The sequence below is a fragment of the Oncorhynchus clarkii genome, chromosome 7 (genome assembly GCF_045791955.1).
Source record: "Oncorhynchus clarkii lewisi isolate Uvic-CL-2024 chromosome 7, UVic_Ocla_1.0, whole genome shotgun sequence".
Classification (NCBI taxonomy): domain Eukaryota; kingdom Metazoa; phylum Chordata; class Actinopteri; order Salmoniformes; family Salmonidae; genus Oncorhynchus; species Oncorhynchus clarkii.
In genome coordinates, this window is record NC_092153.1 from 24,904,766 (window position 1) to 24,917,020 (window position 12,255).

The following is a 12,255-nucleotide window of genomic DNA, read 5'->3' on the forward strand; positions in this document are numbered from 1 at the left end:
AGAGGAAGACCCTGGTGAATGGGTCTCACGTGAAACAGTGGTTTCCAAATACGAGGGGACTTACATCCCATTCTCTCGCTGAGAGCCACTGTGATTGTCATGTATGGGTCAAAATAAGTGACTGTCCTACATTGAAACTGAATTACAAATCCCTGCTTGTGCTTTAGGACATGACCTTGATGCAAGGTACATCTCTCTATTTTTAACTAAGGAGCACACTGTGTTAACTTGTGTAACTCGGCGGATAAGGAAACGATAGTGAAAAAAAACTGCTGCAATGACAAAAAAAACACCTAGCATCATTTCCTGTTTAAGTTTCCCTTGGAGGTTGTTTTTTGTGTGCAATTGTGCACTTTTGTATGCACAAGAGGCACTGCTCCTTAATGTTGCACACCTTGCAGTTTCTATGTAGTTAGGGCAAACACTGCAGCAGACTACGAGGGCTGTACAGGTTTCGTGTCACAACGTAATAGTGACTATGTTCCAAATGGAAACCTTTTCTCTTTATAGTGCACTACTTTCGCCCAGGGTGTGCATTATAGGGAATAGGGTGCCACTTGGAACGTATTCCGCATAAAGGTCTGAGGTTAACACAAGCTTAGGAGATTTTTATAAGTTTTGTTCTACGAGATAATGTCAGTCAGTTATCATGAATTACAAAGCCTTGTGCTGTATGTGCTTTTTAAAAATGTATTACATAAATGCTTCAAAGTGCCCAGATTATCTCATAGAACAAAACGTATAAGATCTCCTAAGCCCGTGTTTACCACAGACCTTATTTTTCGGCATTTACCCAAAAACTCCATACATTTTCCTATAGGCTTTGTCCAACGAACCATGAAAGTTTTTTGTGCCTACAAAAAAACTTTATAAAAAAACCCCACCATTAATGTTGCTTTCAATGCCGGACGCCCAACTGCTATAGTGTAGCAGAGCCGTTAGGATGATCATGAAAGACTCATCCGCAGCTCTTCAGCCTTGATATGACCGACAGTCACGTGCGAGTGTGTGTTTATTCTGGGGGAAATTCTGGGTTTGGTGTTCATGTAGTCACACTGAGAAAACTCCTCTCTTTAGTCCGAGTTGACTATATTTTGCAGACAAATGTAAAAAATGAATCATGTCCTGTGGGGCCCAGTCGGGAGAGCATGATGCTCTCTTTGGATAAAAGTGTCTGCTAAATGGCACATACTTGATTATTATTTTATAAAGATGTAAATGTAGAGAGTGGCTGGGGTGAGCTACAGTAGGTGTGTGTGTGGGTAAAGTCTACACCTGTTGTATTCGGCGCATGTAACAAATCAAATTTGACTTGTGTATGTTTGCCTATCGCTGCAGTGAGATTTAAAAGGAGACCAGTAAATCTCTCTGCTCTCCCCAAACAAACTATAGGCCTCTCAATTTCTAGTTAAGGTATCTATCTGTATGATGTGAAGTGACTCTGGATAATGACACTCACTGGAAGGTTTACTCAAAAATCGAATAAAAAACAGGAAATGTTGGCCTACACATTTGCCACAACGTGGTGTATGGTTATACGATTTGGCGCATTACACGTCTGTGATAATATAAGTGCAACATTGTTAGTTTACCTGACTGACTGTTGCAGGAGACAGTCACAACCACAGACCAAACCCCCGTTTGTGCGATGGTTGTCACTGACAGGTGCTAGGTAGGCCTATGTAACAACCGTGTGATGAGTAACTGCCTGAGACTTGAACACTTGCATTATGCTCTAGCTCAGCAGGCTAACACAGTCTTGTGGGCAAGACCCAGGTTCGAACCCCGGTCACTCACATTGGTGCCGTGGTCCAGGTGGGTCTCTGCGAGTTCTACCAGAAGCAGTGAAATATGATATGGAGCGAGTCTATATGACAGTCCCCAGATAAGAGGGGGAAATCAAACATATGACTAATGCGAAATGAGGTTCAGAGCCCTAACACACAGGGAAGTATCAAATTCGAAGGGCATCAAAAGTCACACACCGGTTGAGGGCAGAAAGTTCAGAGTGCACTGCCACAGAGTGCGGATGTTTTTTTACTCAAGAGTCCGTGCAGTCAGTCACCCTGTTAGATGTGCAGCAGAGAGAGTTGCTTACAGTCGACGAGGGCCAGATTGTTGTTCACAATGACAGGTGACAGGGAAGGATGTTATGAGATGCACGCTGTCATCGTGTGACGAGCATGTGTTGTATGTTTAGGTATGTTTAGGTAGAACAGAGCAGTCACTGTCTCGTTCTGTTTGGCATACAGCGTATCATTGCATTTACCCTGATTGTTGTGCACTGTAAAAAGATACCAGGGGAGCTTCAGTTTCACGACAAAACTGAGAACTTTCAAGATGAACGTTTACTGGATACCCACGATCCTCCTCTCCCTCTCCAGCGCTGCCAACATGATAAGCTCAAACAACTGTAAAGGTAAGATCTGAGCCTGTTTAAAAGCTCACGCTCTACAATAGTTATGACTGAAAACACGATGTATAATGTATAAGTACCATCTATCCAGATGTAATGTATAACAAATTACTTTATTATTCCTATTTAACTATTGTGAAAAAAGTGGCATGTATGTAAAATGTGTGTAGAATGTATATGTAACAACAAAACAAAAAGCTGGGGGGAGATTTGGGACAAAAATTTTAAAAAGATCTGGGTAAGTCCAGGATGGTGTAACGTATGTAGAAAAGGGAATCGTTTCAGCTCAAAATTATTACATTTGCCTGAATGTTTCACCATTGGACTTTGTCATTAACGTTCATCTATATTCTCAGTATCAACAAATGTCACCTCAGGCATGATCCATAGCACGACCAGAACATTCTGATAACAAGAACAAAAGGTTGCCCAATCAAAGGGTTGCAGATCATTTAAGATTTCAATGCTCACCAAGCTGCATGGTTTTATCAGGTGGGGATGCTAGTTGCAGTGGTTTGAATTCCTCCAGCACATTACTCAAAGGAGTGCAGTTAAACCCCAATTACAAATGTGGATATGCTTCAACATCTAGACTGCAGCTATATTATGAATAGAATAAGCAGGTTTATTTAATGCATTGAAGTTGTTGTTTCCTCATTGTGATAGGACTTGCAGAAAGGAAACGGCAGGGGTGGGGGTGATAAGGATTCAACTAAGTGACTCACATGTTCTAGTCCACACAGTTACGGGACTGCTTCTCTTTTTGGAATCTCAAGCCACAACACTTGTTTTGGAGCATGTTCAATGTGTGGGTTAAAATACTGTGAAATGATGCATACGAATAGTTCAAATTTGAGAGGGTAAAAAGGCTAGGTAAGCCTCAGAAGCCATTTCCTGTGTGTGTGTGTGTGTGTGTGTGTGTGTGTGTGCGTGTGTGAAAGAGTGCACTGCACATGTGATGGAAGAATGCACTGTGCGTGCAGAGGGTTGCAATTCCACTGAATTGGGGATAGTTTAAACAAAATATGCCACAAGACCTAGAATTGCCTTATGTGTATCCCACAAAAAAGGTTCACTGTTATAAGCTAACTTTTTAGAAGAATTTAAGCAAAATGCCAGGGCTTAACTTCCCATGGACAATTTTCAGAAAAATACCAGAAATTTACCGGAAAGCTTCCGACCCTCTGCAACCCTAGTGTGTGTGCACGCGTTTTACTATACTTGTGAGTACCAAAAGTCTTCAAAAATGCAGATAATTTTTTACAAGTCCTCACTTGTTAAAAAGCTATTTTAGGCTTAGGGGTTAGGTTCAGGGTTTGGGTTAGAATTAAGGTTAGGTTTAGAATTGGGGTTAGGGTTTGGAGTTAGGGGTTAAGGTTATGGAAAATAGGATTTTGAATGGGAATCAATTGTTAGTCCCCCAAAAGTCCTCACAAGTATAGCAATACAGTCACCCCCTTGGCATTTTTCCTATTTTGTTGCCTTACAACCTGGAATTAAAATTGATATTTTTTTTTGGGGGGGGGGGGGTTGTATCATTTGATTTGCACAACACGCCTACCACTTTGAAGATGCAAAATATTTTTTATTGTGAAACAAACAAGAAATAAGACAAAAAACCTGAAAACTTGAGCGTGCATAACTACTCACCCCTCCAAAGGCAATACTTTGTAGAGCCACATTTTGCAGCAATTACAGCTGCAAGTCTCATGGGGTATGTCTTTATATGCTTTGCACATCTAGCCACTGGGATTTTTGCCCATTCTCCAAGGCGAAACTACTCCAGCTCCTTCAAGTTGGATGGCTTTTACTGGTGTATAGCAATCTTTAAGTCATACCACAGATTCTCAATTGGATTGAGGTCTGGGCTTTGACTAGGCCATTTCAAGACATTTAAATGCTTCCCCTTAAACCACTTAAGTGTTGCTTTAGCAGTATACTTAGGTTCATTGTCCTGCTGGAAGACTGAAACAGGTTTCCCTCAAGAATTTCCCTGTATTTTGCACCCTCAATCATTCCTTCAATTCTGACCAGTTTCCCAGTCCCCGCCGATGAAAAACATCCCCACAGCATGATGCTGCCACCACCATGCTTCACTATGGGGATGGTGTTCTCGGGGTGATGAGAGGTGTTGGGTTTGTGGCAGACATAGCATTTTCCTTGATGGCCAAAAAGATAGTGTCATCAGTCTCATCTGACCAGAGTACCTTCTACCATATGTTTGGAGAGTCTCCCACATGCCTTTTGGCGAATACCATACGTGTTTGCTTATTTTGTCTATAAGCAATGGCTTTTTTTTGGCCACTCTACTGTAAAGCCCAGCTCTGTGGAGTGTACGGCTTAAAGTGATCCTATGGACAGATACTCCAGTCTCCGCTGTGGAGCTTTGCAGCTCCTTCAGTGTTATCTTTGGTCTCTTTGTTGCCTCTCTAATTAATGCCCTCCTTGCCTGGTCCATGAGTTTTGGTGGGCGGCCCTCTCTTGGCAGGTTTGCTGTGGTGCCATATTCTTTCCATTTTTTAATAATGGATTTAATGTTGCTCTGTGGGATGTTCAAAGTTTCGGATATTTTTTTATAACCCAACCCTGATCTGTACTTCTCCGCAACTTTGTCCCTGACCTGTTTGGAGAGCTCATTGGGCTCACCCTTGCTTAGTGGTGTTGCAAACACTGGGTCCTTTCAGAAGAGGTGTATATATACTCAGATCATGTGACACTTAGATTGCAAACAGGTGTACTTTATTTAACTAATTATGTGACTTCTGAAGGTAATTGGTTGCACCAGATTTTATTTAGGGGCCTCATAGTAAAGGGGGTGAATACATATGCACACACCACTTTTCCGTTTTGAATTTTTTTGAATTTTTTGAAACAAGTCCTTTTTTAAATTTCACTTCACCAATTTGGACTATTTTGTGTATGTCCATTGCATGAAATCCAAATAAAAATCAATTTAAATTACAGATTGTAATGCAATAAAATAGGAAAAACGCCAAGGGGGATGAATACTTTTGCAAGGCACTGTACATAGCGGTTTATGTGTGTGTGTGTGTTCAAGATCAAAGAGACAAGCAATTTGGCAAAGGACAGGAGTGGAACGCTAGCTAAAAAGACTTGTAACCAGAGTAGGTTTCTACTAGCCTGGTCCCAGATCTGTTGACAATGACTCAGATGCTGTCATTGTCAAGCTGAAAAGTCTGGTCTCACAGTAATCTGTTTGGCATGACAATTCCATAAGGATGTGGCAAGAGAGCTGAAATAGACTGGCACCAAGGCTAGGTTTACACCTCATTGCACTCACCAAATCTTGCTGTGTCAGATCAGTGATTCCTTCAAGGAAAGAAGGAGGGAAATATTAAAACAGGGTCCTTGTCTACTTCCCTCTGATATAACGCGCACAACTGACTGCCTCTATTTGACTTTTGACCTTCCCTCACCAGATAAGCTCAGAACGTTCTATGTGGTCCGTGTGTCTGTCAACGGCATTGCATCTGTCAGATGCCCCAACCTGACAGGCAAGGACCAGGAGGAGATGAGATTCCACCTTTACCTGGGCTTGGTCGAGGTTGGCAACCACACTCACGACAGTGCTCACAACCACAACTCCACAGAGACAGTGAGTCCTGTTGGGGAGGGTCTGGGGCTGAGGGTGAACGAACAGGACCATACGGTCAGTTTTGTCCTCTCTGGAATGACCACGGAGCGCGCTGGAGTCTATACCTGTGAGGGGTACCCCATGTACCCACCTCCCATTGAGAAAGTACCAGACGAGCCTCAGACCTTGGTCCTGGTTGAAGGTATGTTTACTTCAAAAGGAACTGATCTATACAAGCACACACAAATACGCATGCATGCATGCACAGTAGTTCAAAATGCTATATCTTGATTTATAGGACTATACACTGAGTCTACAAAACATTAGGAACACCTGATCTTCCATGACATATACTGACCAGGTGAATGGTATGATCCCTTATTGATGTCACCTGTTAAATCCACTTCAATCAGTGTAGATGAAGAGGAGGAGACAGGTTAAAGAAGGAATTGAGATATAGATTGTGCATATTTGCCATTCAGAGGGTGAATGGGCAACACAAAGATTTAAGTGCCTTTGAATGGAGTATGGTAGCAGGTGCCACCGGTTTGAGTGTGTCAAGAACTACAACGCTGCTGCGTTTTTCATGCTCAACAGTTTCCTGCGTGTATGAAGAATGGTCCACCACCCAAATGTCATTCAATTAACTTGACACAACTGTGGGAAGGCTGTTCTGAGGGCGAAAGGGTTTGCAACTCAATATTAGGAAGGCGATCCTAATGTTTTGTGCACTCAGTGTATATTCTAATGATGTACTTATGCTTAAAGACCAAACTGGCCAGTTTACTGGACCTAGATAAGCCTATTTCTTTTACTTAAAATGCACTTTCAGTGGAAAAACTAAAGTACCCCAGGAGTAGGCTTAATCTGGATCTGTAAAAATACTCCTTGAAGTTTAAAACTCACATCTCTCTCTCTCTCTCTCTGATTGGTTGGTCAGCATTTCAGTGCCAGGCAGGGGGATGTGTAGGCCCTAGAGTGCATGGTGTCCCTGTTTGGGCATGGATGCTGGGGTTCTGGGTCACCACCATCTATGGCCTGGTTGTCACGGTCTTCGCCTTTGTCATCTGGGTGAGTGACATCTTGCTTCCTTTACTCAAAGAGAGGGTAACTTGCCTGACATCCATGAGGTGCTGTGATGAAAACACATAAGTAATCTCTCAAGCCTTGGCATAAATTCAATGCACAATTAACTATTTGGTCCAACAATGCAATATAGTGTACAGTACCAGTCAAAAGTTGAGACATCTACCAATTCAAGTTTTTTAAAACTATTTTCAACATTGTAGAATAATAGTGAAAACATCAAAATTGTGAAATAATAAGAATCATATAGTAACTAAAATAAGTTTTAAACAAATCAAAATATATTTTATATTTGACATTCTTCAAAGTAGCCACCCTTTGCCTTGATGACAGCTTTCCACACTCTTGGCATTATCTCAACCAGCTTCACCTGGAATGCTTTTCCACCAGTCTTGAAGGAGTCCCCACATAGGCTGAGCACTTGTTAGCTGCTTTTCCTTCACTCTGCGGTCCAACTCATCCCAAACCATCTCTGTTAGGATAAGGTTGGGTGATTGTGGAGGCCAGGTCATCTGATGCAGCACTCCATTACTCTCCTTGGTCAAATAGCCCTTACACAGCCTGGAGGTGTGTTTTGGGTCATTGTCCTGTTGAAAAACAAATGATAGTGGGACTAAGTGCAAACCAGATGGGATGGCGTATCGCTGCAGAATGCTGTGGTAGCCATGCTGGTTAAGTGTGCCTTGAATTCTAAATAAATCACTGACAGTGTCACCAGCAAAGCACCCTCTGTGCTTCACAGTTGGAACCACACATGCGGAGATCATCCGTTTACCTACTCTATATCTCACAAATACACAGCGGTTGGAACTAAAAATTTCAAATTTGGACTAATCAGACCAAGGTCTAATGTCCATTGCTCATGTTTCTTGGCCCAAACAAGTCTCTTCTTATTATTGGTGTCCTTTAGTAGTGGTTTCTTTGCAGCAATTCGGCCATGAAGGCCTGATTCACACAGTCTCCTCTGAACAGATGTTGAGATGTGTCTGTTACTTGAACTCTCTGAAGCATTTATTTGGGCTGCAATCTGAGGTGCAGTTAACTCTAATGAACTTACCCTCTGCAGCAGAGGTAACTCCGGGTCTTCCTTTCCTGTAGCGGTCCTCATGAGAGCCAGTTTCATCATAGCGCTGGATGTTTTTTGCGACTGCACTTGAAGAAACTTTCAAAGTTCTTGACATTTTCCGTATTGACTGACCTTCTTGTCTTAAAGTAATGATGGACTGTCATTTCGCTTTGCTTATTTGAGCTGTTCTTGCCATACTATGGACTTGGTCTTTTTACAAATAGGGCTATTTTCTGTATACCACCCCTACCTTGTCACAACACAACTGAGTGGCTCAAACGCAGGAAAGAAATTCCACAAAATAACTTTTAACAAGGCACACCTGTTAATTGAAATGCATTCCAGGTGACTACTGCATGAATCTGGTTGGGAGAATGCCAAGCATGTGCAAAGCTGTCATCAAGACAAAGGGTGGCTACTTTGGTTAGTGCATGATTCCATATGTGTTATTTCATAGTTTGTACAATAATAGTGAAGACATCAATGTAGAAGATAAAGAAAAACAATTGAATGAGTAGGTGTGTCCAAACTTTTGACTGGTACTTTATTTAATGAAAACATAAATGATGCATGGAGACAGTTGTGCACAACTACATACATATACACAGCTCACCCTACTCACTCTCCACCTCTTTCTGTGAATTTGATCCTCAGCTCAGACTGAGGAGAGTGGAGTGTTCCCAGAGTGACTACATGAACATCAAACCCAAAGCTCCACTCAGGGGGCACAGGAAGAAGCAGGGGGTCCAGCATCCAATCCGAATGGGACGATACTGATCACTGTCATCCTCAGATCAGACATCCTCATACAAAAGTAACACGAGTTGAGCCTTTATTGGCCCTTGAGAGCTGACTGGAGAAACAGACCAAGTTCTTGATGTAAACATGAAAGCTAGCTCTTCAAATGATGAGGTGCACATCTAATTGTACATCTGATTGCGTGTAAATAAAGATTTGAGTTATCTTATAAATGTTTATCAAATAATTATAGTCTGATGTAATATGATCTTCTGGGAAACTATGGAGAATGGACTCTTGAAGTTGTGGGCAGTATACTATATAAAACAATATCCCCTTGCATACAGAACGAACACACACGCCCACACACACAATGGGGTTAAGCATACAGCCACAGGGATATCATATCTGATTTGTAGTGGGTATGTAGTGAAGAGGAAGACCCTAGCTCTGTGGTGAATGGGTCATACAGGAAACAGTGGTTTCCGAATTTGAGGGGACTGAACCACATTTTCACACACTCTCTCTGAGAGGCACTGATTGTCATGTATGTTCCATTGAAACTGGCACACTGAATTACAAATCCCTGCTTGTCCCACTGATTGTCATGTATGTTCCATTGAAACTGGCACACTGAATTACAAATCCCTGCTTGTCCTTGTAATGGGAATATTTTGTTACTGTAGTTAAGTAGTTTTTAAAAAAATCAAATCAAGCTGGTGCTTCAAATCGAGCATTCCCAAGCTACAGGCCTCTCTCAACTGTTTCAGTGTATTGCAATATTTTAGTTTGGACCATTGTTTACAGATTTTTATAGAACATCTTACAACTCGTCCTTTGAAGGTTAACTTAAGTAACTCAGCCACAAGGAAATGTTGAAATACAAAAAACTGCTGTAATGACTAAAACGAAAAAAACATACCTAGCATAATTTCCTGTCTACTGTGTCCTTGGAGGCTTATGTTTTGTGCCATTATGCACTAGAGTATGCATAAGAGGGACGGCACCTTGATGTTGCACACCCTGCAGTTTCTATGTAGTTAGGGCAAACGCATTAAACCAGCAGACTATGAGGGCTGCACAGGTTTCATGTCACAAAGAAACAGTAGCTACATCCCAAATGGTACCCTTTTCTCTTTATAGTGCACTACTTTTACATTATGTATTACACATACTTGTATGCATTCCTGCATTCGTGAAGGATTCAGACCCCTTGACTTTTTCCAAATGTTGTTACGTTACAGCCTTTTTCTAAAATGTACTAAATTGTTTTTTTTCTCCTCATCAATCTACACACAATACCTTGTACCTGAGTTGAGACATTTTTGCAAATGTATAAAAAAATAAACTGAAAATCAAATCCACTTGTATTTGTCACATACATGTGTTTTGCAGATGCTATTGCGAGTGTAGCGAAATGCTTGTGTTTCTAGCTAACAGTGCAGTAATATCTAACAATTTCACAACAATACACACAAATCTAAAGTAAAGGAATGGAATTAAGAATATATAAATATTTGGGTGAGCAATGTCAGAGCGGCATAGACTAAGATACAATAGAATAGGATAGAATACAGTATATACATGTGAGATGAGTAATGCAAAATATTTAAACATTATTAAAGTGACTCGTGTTCCATTATTAAAGTGGCCAGTGATTCCATGTCTATGTATATAGGGCAGCAGCCTCTAAAGTGCTAGTGATGGCTAACAGTATTCTAACAGTATTTAACTGTCTGATGGCCTTGAGAGAGAAGCTGTTTTTCAGTCTCTCGGTACCACCTTGTACTGACTTCGCCTTCTGGATGATAGCGGGGTGCCCGGTGATGCTTGGGCAGACCGCACCACCCTCTTGAGAGCCCTGCGGTTGTGGGTGGTGCAGTTGCCCTACCAGCCGGTGATACAGCTTGACAAGATGCTCTCAATTGTGGATTTTTAAAAGTTTGTGAGGGTTTTAGGTGCCAAGTCAAATTTCTTCAGCCTTCTGAGGTTGAAGAGGCGCTGTTGCGCCTTCTTCACCACACAGTCTGTGTGGGTGTACCATTTCAGTTTGTCAGTGATGTGTATGACGAGAACTTGAAGCTTTCCACCTTCTCCACTGCAGTCCTGTTGATGTGGATAGGGGGGGTTCTCCCTCTGCTGTTTCCCGAAGTCCACAATCAGCTCCTTTCTTTTGTTGACGTTGGATGAGAGATTATTTTCCTGGCACCACACTCCCAAGGCCTCACCTCCTCCCTGTTAGGCTGTCTCGTCATTGTTGGTTATCAGGCCTACTACTGTTTGTGTCGTTTGCAAACTGGATGATTAAGTAGATGTGCGTGGCCACGCAGTCATGGGTGAACAGGGAGTACAGGAGGGGGCTGAGCACACATCCTTGTGAGACCCCAGTGTTGAGAATCAGCAAAGTGGAGGTGATTTGTCCTGCCTTCACCACCTGGGGGCGGCCCATCAGTAAGTCCAGGACCCAGTTGCACAGGGCGGGGTTCAGACCCAGGGCCTTAAGTTTAAGAATGATCTTGGAGGGTACTATGGAGTTGAATGCTGAGCTTCAGTCAATGAACAGCATTCTTACATAAATATTCCTCTTGTCCAGATGGGATAGGACAGTGTGCAGTGCGATGGCATCGTCTGTGAATCTATTGGGGCGGTAAGCAAGTGGGTCTAGGGTGTCAGGTAAGGTAGAGGGGATATGATCCTTGACTAGTCTCTCAAATCACTTCATGATGACAGAAGTGAGTGCTACAGGGTGATAGTAATTTAGTTCAGTTAACTTTGTTTTCTTGGGTACAGGAACAATGGTGAACATCTTGAAGCATGTGGGGACAGTAGACTGGGGTAGGAAGAGATTGAATATGTTCGTAACCACTCTAGCCAGCTTGTCTGCGCATGCTCTGAGGAAGCGGCTAGGGATGCCGTCCGTTTGGGCCGGCAGGCTTGCAAGAGTTAACACACTGTTGTGGAAATTATTGTACAGGGACACTCGGAGTCACTTAGTGAGTGACTTAAGACTCTCTTCTAGGGAGGGTGACATGTTAGATGCCAATATAACGCAGAGACTAAATCGAGTGGCCTGCCTCCAAGAAGTGGGCCGCAACTGGGTAAGTAAAGTTTTTACACCTAATGATGCTACGATAATTTTTACCACAAGGACAAGTTATAAGATAAATAACTGCCTTAGTGGAGCACGTAATAACACCTTTGATTGGGATCGATTTCCCTGTTTGTGGGTGTTTGAAGGATCTACATTTATAAGTGCCATTGCATTGAGCACAGCCATTACATTTGTAATTTCCATCCAGTAGGTGCGCAAATATACATTGTTCAGGAATATCATGGGGTGGTAAATCAGAGTGT

At 42.2% G+C, this 12,255-nt stretch overlaps 1 protein-coding gene across 1 annotated transcript; it reads left to right on the forward strand.

The window, feature by feature from the left end:
* Positions 1 to 2,025: 2,025 nt before the first annotated feature.
* LOC139413105 (T-cell-specific surface glycoprotein CD28-like) lies at positions 2,026 to 10,265 on the forward strand. The gene is made up of 4 exons (XM_071160168.1): positions 2,026 to 2,419; positions 5,857 to 6,213; positions 6,952 to 7,082; positions 8,818 to 10,265. The coding sequence occupies exons 1-4, from the start codon at positions 2,341 to 2,343 to the stop codon at positions 8,938 to 8,940; spliced, it is 690 nt and encodes a 229-aa protein (XP_071016269.1). The 5' UTR covers positions 2,026 to 2,340; the 3' UTR covers positions 8,941 to 10,265.
* Positions 10,266 to 12,255: the final 1,990 nt, after the last annotated feature.